The sequence below is a fragment of the Corylus avellana genome, chromosome ca3 (assembly GCF_901000735.1).
Source record: "Corylus avellana chromosome ca3, CavTom2PMs-1.0".
NCBI lineage: Eukaryota > Viridiplantae > Streptophyta > Magnoliopsida > Fagales > Betulaceae > Corylus > Corylus avellana.
This window is the reverse complement of record NC_081543.1, coordinates 34,776,148-34,790,921: the sequence shown is the minus strand read 5'-3', so window position 1 is coordinate 34,790,921 and position 14,774 is coordinate 34,776,148. Positions and strand designations below refer to the sequence as shown.

Here is a 14,774-nt window from a genome sequence, read left to right as displayed (position 1 = left end):
GGGCCCATATCTAACAATCAGACGGGCCTGCATCATTAGAATAAAGCCCATGAGTTGAAACCAAACCAGCGAAAACTCCATCTTCCAGCTCCAGTGCTGATAGGGGCCACAAAGGGTTTTAGGGTTTTATTTCAGGCAGAAGTTGTTTATAACCGTTTATTGGCTAAAGAGTTGGATTTTGCTAATTGAGATGCTTTGGATGCAAAGTTGGTAAATTTTTGAGCTTTGGGGGTTTCTCATCTTTGCTTTTGTTTGGAATACGTAGGCTATATTGGGTTTCTATTCATTCATTGCATCCTGTTATGTTCTATCTCTTCACCATCTTTAGTTAACCTTCTATCTGTTTATTTATAACGGGGATTTGCGGGGTTGCTCAGTTCAATAAGAATTCCGTAATGGGATTTTGTTTTAATGTGGATTGTCTGTAAATTGTGACAGCATGTCCCATGATTATGTTGGGAACTTCATGTTTTCTTTACTGATTTCCTCTCCATTTTATAGACTGTTTGTTTGACTAAGCTGTTTGTTTTTTACAGCTCTTTACTATGAATTCAGACAAATGAGTTGCATTTTCTTTTTAGCTTTCTTTTTCATAATTTTGTTTTCTGGGTATTGTTGTTCTTGTTATTATATGCTCCAAGTTGGTTAGTTTTAGTGAAAATTTTGACAAATATGCTTGTCATTGAATGTTTAGTTGTCTTTAAGGGAATAATAATAACAAGAAGAAACAATGGGAAAGAAGAGAAAACACAGTGAGACGGAGGTGGTGGCACCTCCTAAGAAGGATACGATTGCTGCAGAGAGACCTAAAAGGACACTCTTGGGTTGGAAAGACAAGAATGAAGAAGTGGATAAAGAAAGTGATTCCACTGTCTTCAGGAACAAAGAGAAGGTTTTAGTTACTTGCTCGCGCCGCATCAATTACAGGTTGAAAAGCTTGTTTCTTTGCATTTCCTTGTCGTGAAGTTTGTTTGTTATGCTGTTTTTGGTTCCGCTTACAGATAGACTGTATGTATGTGGTGTGTAGGTACCGGCATTTAATGCTGAATGTGGTGTCACTCTTGCCACACTGCAAGAAGGATAACAAGGTCGAGTCAAAGGCTAGTAAGGGCACCACTTTGAATGAGCTGGTCGAGCTAAAGGGTGGCTCTTCCTGTCTGTTTTTTGAGGTGATTTCTTTTTATTTGTTTTGGTAATTACGTCAATATCTGTTATAGGTATTTTTTATTTGATATAGAATAAGATTAATTTTTGAATAGATAGCGTTTAGACCTTCTAGTGATAATATATTACTGGTATTCAATGGGACTTAAGTTTGAGTAATCAATTGCTGGTAATCGATGGGATTTAAGTTAACTGGTTGATTTTTTATTGACTGGTTGGTTATTAGGATGTAAGTATTCTTAAATGAGTACTTTTATTGACTTGTTTAACAATATGAAGCTCTAGTTTGCTTTACTTCAGTTATCATATGTGGATTAATACTTTCTTCTTCTTTTTTTCACTATATCAGTGCAGGAAACACAAAGATCTTTATCTATGGATGGCAAAATGCCCCAATGGACCATCTGTCAAATTTTTAGTAAATGCTGGTAAGCTTCTCTTTTGGTTTCTAACTATTTGGTAGTTTGGTATGAATGTCTCATGGAAGTAAACTCTTACCTTTATGTATCCATTGATAGCACTGACATACAATCAATTCATCTCCAATTAAATATGTTTAATTCTTTTTTTTTTATAAGTAATTAAATATGTTTAATTCCTTTTTGTAGAAATTTGAGAAGAAATGGTTAATCAATGTGTTTTTTTAATCCGTTTATTTCCAGTGCACACGATGGAGGAATTGAAGCTTACTGGAAATCATTTAAAAGGGTCTCGTCCCATTTTGACTTTCTCAGACAATTTTGATAAAGATGCTCATTGGAAACTTTTGAAAGAGATGATAATTCAGGTATTTTGGTTTAGCTTCCTCTCTCTGTAGCTATAAAAGTTTGTTTCCTTTCTATTCCACATATAGAAGGAACAATTAATACCTCATTCTGTCAAATTAAATTGTAAACAATATTTTGATATTTCATTACCCAGGGAAAAGGAAAATCTAAAACTCAAGTCTATATGATATTTCCTAGTATAATGTGAAGTGCTGATCATACAAATTCTCAAGTCAAATGTCTTGACATTCGTGGTAGCCTAATTCATATATGACCAACAGCATAATGTCAGCCAAAATTATTTTGATGCATGATAACTGTTATCTGATTTGTTACATTCTCTTGTCAAATTCTTCACAGAAAATTTGTTGATACAATGTATTTGCTCAGTTTTCTGGGGTATTGTTTGGATTTTTAGAAGTTGAGGGAACTTGCTCATTGCTTGAATGCCTAGTTACCGGATCTGGTATAGCTATGAATTGGCTTTTAATAATGAACTATAAAATGAATTATGGCTTGGTTGTTTCTGATAAATAATATTATCTCCTAACTTGGTAAGTCTATAGTACTATTTTTTACCGTTTGATGCTATTAATGTCCGAGCAATGTTATTGGATATACTGACATTCTTTGTTCATCTCCCCAGATATTTGGAATACCAAAGGACCACAGAAAATCTAAACCTTATCATGATCATGTGTTTGTTTTCTCCATTGTTGATGACCACATATGGTTTCGGAATTACCAGGTGGGTGAATTATAAATTCTAATCAATGTGCTGTATTAGGATTCAGAATTGTGGCTTTAATTTAAAGTTTAAAGGTTGGTTCTGGTTTTGTCCCATCAAATTTTCACATGGCATCTAGATAGAGTAGAATATATATAACAGTATTAGATCCAAAACTTTTAAGATATAAGCTCAAACTAGTATTTTTCTGATTCGGATGAACATTTATTTGTATTAAGGCGTGAAGGGTTTGCTATAGGATTTAGGTAGTAAACAATAGCCATTGATGTAAGTATTCTTAAAGAAGAAACTGCTTGTCGGGGAAAACAAGTGTAGTGGTATATCTCCTCTTTATTAAGGATGAGGTCTGGGGTTTGACCTATTATGAATAGGGCTTTGTGAATAGAAGCTCTGTAGTTCACCTATAAAAAATAAATAAATAAATAAATAGAAGCTCTGTTATTTGGTGAAAGTAGTGACTAGTTACCGTAATCTTGCTAAGTCCATTGCACATATAGTATAATCTTATGGATCTAGGTTCTGTGTTAATAAACCCCCTTAAGCTTGTCTTGCTTATGGCATTTTTCTAACTAGATCACAAAAATTCTCGAATGGTTTTGTTTTATTGGTGTTAACATAAGGTATTGGTTATTTTTTGTATTCATTATGTGTCTGTATTACCAGGCAGGGTCAATTTTTAGTTTGAAGGTCATTGACATTGTTGTCAGTTGGGCCTGCTTGTAAAAGGCACATGACGAATATATTATAGAAGATATCTTAAATTCCTTAATAGCCATTGGGAAAACCTTGGATAAGACTTGTATCTTAATGGTTCTGAGGAGGGTATGACATTTTGAAGTATTTCAAGAAAACTAGAAGATGGCCCTCTAAAAGTGATAATAAAGCTTCTTTCCCTCATTTAGTAGGATTATAGAAACTAAAAGCAAATTATGAGTGTTCTTAATAATGAAAGTCTGTGGTAGTCAAGTTTAGAATAATTTCTGGATTCTTTAAACCTCAGTTTGTAATTTTTGGGTAAATTATTTGTATTACTTCCTGTATACTTAGGGGTTTCCCTTTCTTAATAGAATATTATATTACTTATAAAAAAAAAAAAAAATTAAGAATAAGTACTATATTATGTTTGTTTCTGTGGTATTATTCTACTGGAGCTGTCTTTTATTTGAAAATTGTTAGCGAGGATGTTGCTTATTTCTCTTAATTTTCTGATGCAGATATCTGTACCTCATATTGAAGCAGATAAAGTGGCTCGAGGGGGCCTAGAAAATATGACCCTTGTTGAGGTTGGTGGTGATTTGCTTTTTAATTTATGTGCTTTATCAGGCATTTGTGATGGCAATTTAACTATGAAGATATACTTTTGTATAGGTCGGTCCACGATTCTGCTTGAACCCAATCAAAATATTTGGTGGCAGCTTTGGAGGCCCTACCCTATATGAGAATCCATTTTACATATCACCAAATCAGGTATTCATTGATGTCCCATGCTGGCCTCTAGTGTTTGAACCTTTTTTCTTTTTGTACTTTTAGAAATCATTTCCATTTTGGTACTTCCAGATTCGAGCATTGGAGAAAAGGAAAAAGGCTGGGAAGTATGCGAAGAAAGTCAAAGCAAAGACAAGGAGGAAGATGCATGAGCTATCAAATCCATTGGAGCCTGATGAGTTTGCAGATATGTGGAAAGAATGATACAATTGAAGACCTTGTCCTTTTTTGTTATAAGGAACATAATTTCCTATCATCCTCTATCCAGCTTGAAATTGCATACTTTGCTTAATTGCTTGTGCACTTCAAGTTTGAGGTTTTTTGTCACATCATCCATACTTCATTTGCTTCTCTTCAATATGATATCGTATTTTTCCCTAATGTGTCTTAGATCAAAAGGAGAGATTGTTGATGTCTGATCCTTCATATGTCATATCATATCTTTACTTGTAGGGTTTGCTATAGGTTTAGGCAGTGGCTGGGTGAACCATCAAACATCCACCCAAAAAAATCACCTAAGCAAACTTCTTTTTTTCTTTTTTCTTTTTTTCAGCCTTGTTGTCAAGATCTGAGCTGTTCATTTTAAATGTATGGCCTACAAAAGAGATATTGCATCTCGGTATTTCATAAATTTCCAAGTGTTTTGATGTGAGATAAAAATAAAATTTTATTATTATTATTATTATTTTGAATTGTTTGTTAATATTTTTAGATTATATTGGTTGATATGATATATTTCAAATGTCTTACACTTTTTTAAAGTAGTTAATTGGAAAGCCAGAAATAAGTCACGTCACTTGATGTGACATGTAGGGGTGTCAATACGGTTACGACCGTAACCACCTTAACAGTTATTAAATTTCACTAGTCTCAACCGTAACCGCTTAGCGGTTAAGCTACTAACTGCCGGTTGGCGGTTAGTAAAACATGTAACATCTCGCTATAACTGCTTTTTCAAAATTGGGCATTTTTGGCTTTTTTTTGGGCTTTCTCAAGAATCAAAATAAACATATAACCAATTTTCAGTTTTAGGCTTTTTTTTTTTTTTTTATTGTAGCATTTTTATCTCATTTGTTTTTTGCATTTTTAGTGTCTTCTTGGGCTAAATTGTTATAAAAAGAGCCCATATTGAAAAATAAAAATATTTGACCTCAAATTTACATTTACTTGTACTTTAAAAAAAATTCCTTAAATATAAATCATAACTTATTAAAATTTAATATGATTAACTTGAATAAAGTATTTGAATTGTCATTGAATCATATAATTAAGTATTGATCTTATACATTTATATTATTCATATGCATATATGTATAATTATAATTTATAACATATATCGACTTATAAGTTTATAACATACATTGAAACTAAGTCTCTAGGTACTTAATTGTTATATTAGTATGAATTGGTATACTTATGATTTATGTCATATTACATACGTATAATTTGTTCTTATATAATCATATAAATTAAAATGATAATACATTAATACTTCAATTATAGTTATAAGTAACACAATGTTTAATCCAATGTCAATTACTTAATTTGATATTATACGAATCATATTATCATTGTATATTAATAATATGATTCACTTTAATAAGTATTTGAATTGTTATTGAATCATATGATTAAGTATTGATCTTATACATTTATATATGTATAATATATAACATATATTAATATATGGACTTATAAGTTTATAACATACATTAGAACTAAGTTTCTAAATACTTAATTGTTGTATTAGTATGAACTTGCATACTTATGAGTTATGTAATATTATATATGTATAATTTGTTAGTATATAATCAAATGATTTAATGATGAATTGATCACGTGATATAATCATATAATTATAGTGATAATATATTAATACTCAAATTGTGATTTAATTATTTTTTTAAAAAAAAATTATGATTTAATGATTAATTGATTATGTTATATGTATAAATATTATTATAATTATAATTATAAAAATATATTATATAAAAAGAAGGTTAGCGGTTACAATTATAAACCCAATAACCGCTAAGCAGTTATAGCGATTAAGCGACTAACAGTTAGCAGACGATTAAAAAACCGCCCGCATTGACACCCCTAATAACATGGGTGTAATAGATAAGTTATTGAGTACATTACATACCACACTCACATCCCCTATACCCTTCAATTGAGATAGAGTAAGAGTGCACTATATGCCATTACTTTATAAAAAATAAAAATAAATAAATAATATGCGGTGGAAATAGTTAAAATAGGTCTAGATTTTTGTTTGACCTTTCTTTTTATTTTACATAATACCTAGAACATTTAATCCGAACTTGAAAGTTGAAACTATAGGGAAAAGGTACCCTTAGGTGTATTGTAGAAAGGAGGTTAATTTACTGCAGATCCATCCCAATATGTATACAGGTTCGTTCATGGGGAAAAACAAACATACAAAGTAAAAACAAGAACTTAGAAGAAGAAGAAGAAAAAAAAAAAGAAAAAAAAAAGGGTAAATTCGTGGCTACGATATGGTGTGACAGCACATGGATCCAAATTTCGCTAATGCAAGTCCCAAACGGTCCAATCGGCTTCACTTCCCACACGTGGAATGCTGTTGACCCTTGCGTACTTATCAACCTTGAAGTTGGCCCCACACACGGCCCCTTCACTATCTACTCTTGGCATTGCTTTCATCTTGTACATCGGATGCTCAAAGCTCATCAACCCTCCCTCACTGTGGAACATACACCCTGCATCCCCACAAACAAATAATAAATGTCATATATGATTTTCAACCCCTTTAAGTAAAGTCAATTTGTATAATTAAATAGGTCATTTTAGAATTAAGTTATATAATCATATCTCGACACAAATCAAACTTGACATACTTAAACTAGAACCACCAATTTTTTATATAAATGAAATTAATAATTAAAATTAAAAGTTTTAAACCTATTTAATTAAATAAATCAAATTAAAGACGAACTTATAATTCTAAAGCTCCTATTTCAACACACTTAGAATTAGAAGGGTAAAACCGGCGGGTTATAATCAGCCACCGAGTACCAATTGGCTAATTAGAAGGGTAAAACCGGCGGGTTATAATCAGCCACCGAGTACCAATTGGCTAAATCGGTAACTGTGTACCCCGGTCCGATTACCTTTTTTTGTATTTTTACACCCCCTATATATATATATATATATATATATGCGCTTTTTTTAGGTTTTTTTTTTTAAACAACCACCCTAATTATTTTTTAAAAAAATGACAAAAATTAGTTAAAAGTATGCCAATACCTAAAATTGGCCCAAAATGTCCATTTTTAAAAAAATCCGGTCCGGTTAACTGGGTATCAACCGATAACCGCCGGTTATTATATAGCCGGATAACAATATCTGTTTCCAGCCCCGGCTTTCCAAATTTAGGAACCATTATCCGGTTCAGATGCCCATTTTAGCCAATAACCTGTACCTACTGCCTTGAAAGTACCTGTTGGGAAGGGAGCAAAAGATTTGGCACAGCCAGCTTTGATGACCTCCAAATCATCAGAAATCACCACAGACCCATCAGCTGCAGTACCCCAATACAGTCTCACTCCACCATCAGAACCCTGCAATTGAATTAACCAACAATAATGAACATTTTGTGAAGATCATCAAGTTCCAATGGGTAAAAGAAAACATGGCGCCTATATATATATATACATATATATATATACCAGTGCAGCAAAGACGGTTCCACCCTTGCTGTCATAGACAACAAATGCAAAGCTCCCATCAAGATCCTTCACAACCTGGTCAGCTGGGTATGGACCCCTGTCACGAAGGGTCCGGAAAGCTTCGATCACAAACATGGCCTCGTTCGTGCCCTTTGTTAGACCATACTGCTTATTCAGAGACCACAAGTTATTCAAGCTCCCCAAGAACAGGCAGTATATGTCTTCAAACCCACAGAACAACCTGCACAAACCCATTAACCCATCCCTTTCAGGGCTCGCTAAAGCTTCCAAATTTTTGTTTCAAAAGTTGTTTATATATATATATAGATTACCGTTGATGAAGTGAGAAAGGGCCGTCGGGGCGAACATAGGCAAGAACGGCGGCGGATCCAAAGCTCATGGAGAAGGTGTTGTGAGGATGATGAGAAAGGAACTCTTTGAGAGTTTCATCAGGAAGCTTAGGCTTCGTGCTGCCATTGTAAGACGCAGGACTGTTGAGCTCCTCAGGTGGGTGAGCAAAAGCCTTGTGAAATATAGCCAACATGACGATCTTCTTCCTTTTTTCCTTCACGAAGAAATTAAACGCAAATTGATCAAAATGATTGAATTTTATGTAGAGGATATGAAACGACATAAAGGGTTCTTGCACTATTTATATATATATTGTCGCAATGTGTCGTCATGACCGGTGGTGAGGTGGCGTGCGTGGATAAGGATTCTCGTACTCCGAGATATTCTTATCTCTCTCTCTTTTAGCTTTTTGTTTTTTCCACTTACATCTTTTTTTATTTTGTCTTATATATATATATATATATATATATATATTTTTTTTTTTTTTTCAAAGATATAGTAAACAGTTAAGGCAGCAGCAATTCTAGAGAAATAGACGAATGCTAAAGATGTAACCAACCATGGTAAGAACATTTCCATCCAACTTCTTAAATTTTTTTTAAATTTTAATTTTGAAAGAGAAATGCTAAAATCTAATAAAATCTATATATCTTGCCTGTCAAAATTTTAGTGGGTAAAGGGCACATGGTCCAAGTTGATGTAAAAAGGCATATGACCCAAATTGATGATAAATGACACTTTGTTACTTAGGATTTTGATGGGCAAAATGTGGGGATTTTATTAGATTCTAGCGTATTTCTTTTTGAAAATGTAATTTTTTGATTTAATTATAAACTTTTTAAAATTACCAAATATCAAATTGTCTAAATATTTATCAAATTTAACTAAATATTATTTTTTATTAATAAATGTAATTGTCATTAAACTCATTTTGATTCCATGCAAGAGATTTACCAAAATGCCACCCCAGCAACCAAAATAATATTAAAAAATAGAAAAAGCTTCACTTTACACTCCTGATTTATCACCCATTTCGACATGCCCCCCAAATTTCAAAATCTCTCACTTTGAATCCATAAACTTTTAATTTCTATTATTTTTAACTCTTTCGTTAGATTTTAAATGTTAAAAGTTAGACAAAAATGTTTATACCCCAGACTTTTTTATAAAATTCTAAAGTTACCCTTAATTGCAAATTAAAAAATAAAAAATATTATTAAAAAAAAAATCACAAGGTGGTGACCCATGGTTGGGCACCTTGTGACCCTTTTTTTTTTTTTTTTCTTTTTTTTTTCAATTTTTCTTTTTTAATAAAAAGAAAATTGAAGGGTAATTTTGTCTTTTTAGTGGTTTTCACAGCAAAAAATGACGAATAGGTTCAAATTGACTGTAATTAAAAGTTTATGGGTCAAAATTGAGAGATTTTGAAGTTTGGGAGCATGTCAAAACGGGTGATAATTCAGGGGTCCAAAATGAAGTTTTTCCTAAAAAATAAATAACTTTTACTTTTATTGTCTTTATATTTGAAGAGGAGTTAAAAGCAAAAGTTAAATTTAACTTTGGATAAAAAGTTTGATTGATAATTTTTTTGTGGATTTTGTTAAAAAATTAGAGAAACGTTAAATATGAAAAACTTAATGAGGATGCTCTAATACATGTTTGTTGGGCTTATGAGGGGCTTAATTAAACCGCGAAAATCTTTGGCACTCACTCAAGGCTAATTAAGTTATAATTCGATTTAGCCACATCAAGACATTAGTGATTCTCACAGCAGCTAATACTAATTAAATTTGTATAAGTAATTCGTTATTGAAAAGAGTCGAACTCACACCAAACTTCGTGAAATTATTTTAGTAAAGGCCATACAAGAAGAAAAGGACATTACAAATTTTGCTGGTGTCTAAAGTAGGAAAAAGATGGCATTTGAAAACTGTGTACATCATTTCAAGTTTTTGTTACAAAGTGAAATTGAAATGGAATTCTGTGTCATTAAAATATATAATAAGGAAATGTTAATCAAATATGTTGGTTTGTGTGACATAGTCAAAAGGGGATAGGATGGTAGCCATCGGCCTTATCCAAAACTGGTTAAAGGTGACACAGATAAGACTCAGCTCAGCTGCCATAGCCACACTTTTTTTCAGTTTTCTGTGGGCGTAGTATTATACTCAGCAGTCTTTTATGATTGGCTCCAAAATTTATCTTTCAAAATGTTTAGCTAAATTGTAATTAAAAAATTAATAATAATATTTATATTTGACTCAGTCTTTTAGTTATACATTTTTATTTATTTTTATTTAAAATTCCATATTTCCAAGAAAAAGAGAGAACATAATTTCAATTTTTTATTAATTATCTAAGATACAACTCAATAAATTCTAATCTAACGTATTAGATTATGTGATTTACTTAATTTACAATTAACTTATTGTGGGATTAAAATGAACTTAGAAATTTGAGTTGTGTCAACAAAATAATTCAGTCTTTATAGTCAAATTCTGTTATTGTGACATTGACTTAAATAGAACACATGTCATAATTTTATTGGTTCTAACGTTTTACACTATTAGAATTTATTAAGTCAGTGGACAAAATTTGACTTTAAGGACCAAATTATTTTTTTGACATCCCTCAAGGACCTCTTAGATCATTTTGATACGACAAAAAACTAATTACAAATCAAACAAACTAAGTGAGCTAATTTTACATTTTTTACTTGATTTGATCAAAAATATGAAAAGGCCAAGCCTTTAGCTTGGCACCAGTGGCATGACCAACTCCCTAGGAAAATGGGGGGCAACTCAAAAAGGGCTGTGGCTGGAATAACCCAAAAGGAAAAGCTATAGCTTTTATTAAAAGTGCATTTTGTTTATTTTTGGGCTTTTTGAACTTTTAAAAGCGCTTTCAATATTTTTTATCAAACGGATATTTTTTTTTGCAAATAAATTTTTTTAGTGTTAAACGCATTTTTAGACCTTTCGAACACACCTAAACAAGCCGTTACATTAATAACTTATTTAACCATTGCTCTCCCACCACCGTTGGGCCGGTGTCACTTCGATGGTCTTATCTTTCTTATCTCACCATCCAATCTGACCGTGAAAAAATCTGCATCAAAGAGTGTGGACTTTGCTGCAACATATTCTGCACTCACTCATGATGGCTGTAGCTATTTCCTGTTTTAGTTGGGTATGGGTTGATGAATGCCATTCTAGAGATTTGGACTAAGGAGGCCCAAGTAGGCGGTCCAAACACTCATTTCCGACACAATTGGGTCCCAGTCTCGCAAAGTTCTAGGAAGCCCATGCACGTGAAAGTGCTGTCCAAAAGCATTACAACTTTAAGGGTTTCTCCTGCAAACACATGGAGGCAGGCATTCCTTTCAGTTCGGGCCCATTGGCCCAACACACTTCCTCCTCCGACAAGTTTCTATCTCCAAATTTTGATAAATACTTTTTTTTTTTTTGACTGCATAAGGGAAGGAGATTCGAACTAGTGACCTCCACTTCATGAGTTATAATTTCCAACCGATTGAGCTACCCTTTGGAGACAAGGAACTTCTAAATTTTGGGACTGTATTTAAAAAATAAAGCTTTTAAGTTAAAAAATATTTTTTGGCAAAAGCTTAACAAATTTTAGAATAAAAAAGTCAAAATAAATACTTTTGAAATTTTTTACCAAATATATCAGCTTTAATTTGGCACAATCTTCTTAGTACTAAAAGTATTTTTAAACTCTCTAACCCAATTCCAAACATATTCTAAGTCCGCTCTAACTAATATGAGGATTTGTTTGATGAACAAAACACACGTGTCTTTGGTGGAGTTAGCTCAAGCCTCAAGTTATAGATTAACTCACTTGAGAGAGCCGTTCGACTCTCCTATCATTGATTCTTCAAAAAAAAAAAAAAAAAACGTTTAATGTTGTTGTATGTGGATAGGAAGCTCTCTATTCTCTAATCCTACCCACCCTTTTGGTAGACGCAGTGCTGACGTGGATAAGCTCCCTCTCGTTTCACAATCCCCTGTCGTTTAGGCAGTCACCACATGCCCACAGGCCACAGATATTCATATTCTCCTCCACAATCAATCAATGAAACGGGTTGGGTTTCCTTGGGTACTTATCTGGCACACGCGAGACGTACGGTCCATGACAACTCATACACTACTGTAGCTGTCTGCACCCACGGTACCGATCATGTGCATTTTGGATGTTAGTGAGATTCGTGAAATGATTCCCTTGTATTTTCATCACATCATGCCAGCTCATACCGCCCGTCCATTTCCATTTTCCCCGTTAAAAAACAAATCTGAGCCGCAAGAAATAAAAATATCATCACACCTTTTATCAGTTTTCAATTCTAATCCTACTTTTATTCCACTACTTGACGTGACTTTTTGTGTGCGTTCAGCGTTCACACCCCTGTAATTAAGAATGTTTGTTTTTTTTTAGTTTTTTTTTTTTTTTACTTGGATGTATAATTAAGAGAAGATTGCGAGAATATATATATATATTTACCTTTGTGAAAACAGAAAAACACCAAAACATGTGGGACTTGAGAAAAAAACATACAAAATCACTGGAAGTGGAAGGAATTAAGCACACACACACATGTTAGTGTCGTGTATGGATGAAATCAATTAGGTGATCTAGATTGCATGTTCTATTATTTGAGGTCAAATCAAGTGGGTTTCTGTCTCTTTCTGAATAATGAGCTCATATATATATATATATATGAGCATTATTCATTAAGCCTGCAAGAAGAAGAAGAAGAAAGAAGAAGAAGATATTATTATTCGATAAGCACAGAAAGATATAAAATGCCTTCTCTCTCTGCCTTTGATATATGGAACTGATTATCAAGTGCACAATAAAGTGTATATATATATATCCTGCATGCCTACTTATTATTAGCTTTTATGAATATGATTTTTTCTTTGTACAGGGAAAGAGAACATATATAATGAATTGGCATTTTCATTTTCTTTTTCTTTATTCAGATTCTTTAGTGGCACCCGGCCGGGACTTGTCTATCATCTGTCTCCACATAACAACAACAGCAACATAAGTCCGTACATCAATCAACATAATGAAAATATCTTATAAACTCTCTCAAAAATGATAATTGAGCTCAATTTTTTTTTTTTTTTGTTTTTCATGTAATTCTGCAAAGTAAATTGTTGAGTTACTGATTGTGATTATTTTTTTTTTTCCTTCTACGAAAAAAGAACTGTCTATGACTTGAGGATTGACTTGAATTGCAATTTATTTATTCTATTTTTTTTTATTATATTGTAGGTGGAAATTAACCACTTCATTTCTATATATATATTTTTCCAGGGTTTGATCCTCGAGTCCTATTTTCGAAATAGCAAAAGAAGAGAAAGAAATCTACGGGAAAATATATAAGATTGTTGACTGACTGGGTCACTGAAAGCAAGTGTGAATAATTTGCAAATCTTAAAATTATGCAAGTGGCATGCTCTCGGTATACATTTATGCTCTTGCACCCGTGGACGTACAAGGATTATCTTTATTTTAATTATAATCATAATTTAAAATTATTATATCTAATGGTATATATATGATTTTGACGTGCCAACATTAATAGTATTTATCTCATTTAAAATGAAGAGCATCGTATTCCTTACAGCTAGCCTAGATTAACGGGGATGAATTGTCTTACATTTGACCATGTTGGAGTTAGGTAGTGCATATTTAATATAGTTTTCCAATGTTTACATGCAGAGGGATGTTAAAGAAAGTATAGGAAAACAGCTTTGCCAAAGTTGGTGCATGGGATATATATATATATCTCACATGGTTGTTCTTAGTTCTTAGTACGTGAAAAAGAAAAACAAGTGTAATGAAAACAAAAGTTTTAACTTACAGAAAAGTTAATTCTTATATATATATACATAAAAGAGTAGTTAGAAGATGAGATCGCTAGCTAGCTAATTAAGATGTAGGTTGAATTTAAATAAATAATCAATGAGAAACAAACAAGGGTCACCCTCCCTCCCCATCAACTTTCCTTTCTCTTTTAATGGTGGCATTTTCTAGGGTCCCCCACCCCGTGCATCTCCTGTCTTTTTCGAGTTACCAAACACGAAAACTTAAGGCTGCAAACGCAATATAGGCCTGAGCGGATCGATGCAATGGTGCCAAAAATGTCCATATCTAGCTATGACGACTGTAAATAATGTACGTTAAGGATAATGTATGTTAAAGATGCCCCATTGTACACATAATGAAGGTAAAGACGACATATATATATATATATATATATATATATATATATATATATATATATATATAGTTGTTGACACAGTCAAAAATAATGTACGTTAAAGATAAAGATGATGTACGTTAAAGATGGCCAATTGTATTGCCACTTGTCCCCAAGAGGTAGTTCAATCGGCTAGGACCACGCCTAATGAAGCGATGGTCACTAGTTCGAATCCCCCTCCCCCTTCTTATGTGGACATGTCAAAAAAAAAAAAAAAAATTGTATTGCCACTTAATGAAGGTAAAGACGACATATAATAT

The 14,774-nt window shown here is 32.6% G+C and overlaps 2 protein-coding genes across 4 annotated transcripts; one reads left to right on the top strand and one right to left on the bottom strand.

The window, feature by feature from the left end:
- Positions 1-91: 91 nt before the first annotated feature.
- LOC132175079 (ribosome biogenesis protein BRX1 homolog 1) lies at positions 92-4,545 on the top strand. Of its 3 annotated transcripts, none has more exons than XM_059586897.1 (9): positions 92-206; positions 695-927; positions 1,028-1,169; positions 1,514-1,592; positions 1,827-1,951; positions 2,578-2,679; positions 3,894-3,962; positions 4,048-4,146; positions 4,237-4,545. In XM_059586897.1, exons 2-9 carry the CDS (start codon positions 731-733, stop codon positions 4,366-4,368), a joined length of 945 nt encoding a protein of 314 aa, XP_059442880.1. In that variant the 5' UTR covers positions 92-206; positions 695-730; the 3' UTR covers positions 4,369-4,545. The 3 variants fall into 3 exon arrangements, with proteins under 3 accessions (XP_059442880.1, XP_059442879.1, XP_059442878.1); XM_059586896.1 differs by having other exon boundaries at positions 92-210; positions 706-927; XM_059586895.1 differs by having other exon boundaries at positions 92-210.
- Positions 4,546-6,527: 1,982 nt separating this feature from the next.
- Positions 6,528-8,514, bottom strand: LOC132174993 (stem-specific protein TSJT1). The gene is made up of 4 exons (XM_059586779.1): positions 8,207-8,514; positions 7,875-8,115; positions 7,646-7,766; positions 6,528-6,905 (listed from the first exon to the last, which is right to left on the bottom strand). Exons 1-4 carry the CDS (start codon positions 8,506-8,508, stop codon positions 6,715-6,717), a joined length of 855 nt encoding a protein of 284 aa, XP_059442762.1. The 5' UTR covers positions 8,509-8,514; the 3' UTR covers positions 6,528-6,714.
- Between the last annotated feature and the right edge of the window lie 6,260 nt (positions 8,515-14,774).

Bases quoted from the DNA above. Each gene is read 5' to 3' on its own strand.
- LOC132175079 (XM_059586897.1), top strand. From the start codon at position 731: ATGGGAAAGAAGAGAAAACACAGTGAGACGGAGGTGGTGGCACCTCCT. The intron at 1,170-1,513 runs GTGATTTCTTTT...TCACTATATCAG, and splicing joins CTTCCTGTCTGTTTTTTGAG to TGCAGGAAACACAAAGATCT. The intron at 1,593-1,826 runs GTAAGCTTCTCT...GTTTATTTCCAG, and splicing joins CAAATTTTTAGTAAATGCTG to TGCACACGATGGAGGAATTG.
- LOC132174993 (XM_059586779.1), bottom strand. From the start codon at position 8,508: ATGTCGTTTCATATCCTCTACATAAAATTCAATCATTTTGATCAATTT. The intron at 7,767-7,874 runs GTATATATATAT...ATTCAATTGCAG, and splicing joins GAACCGTCTTTGCTGCACTG to GGTTCTGATGGTGGAGTGAG. The intron at 6,906-7,645 runs GTACTTTCAAGG...GTGGGGATGCAG, and splicing joins TTTTGCTCCCTTCCCAACAG to GGTGTATGTTCCACAGTGAG.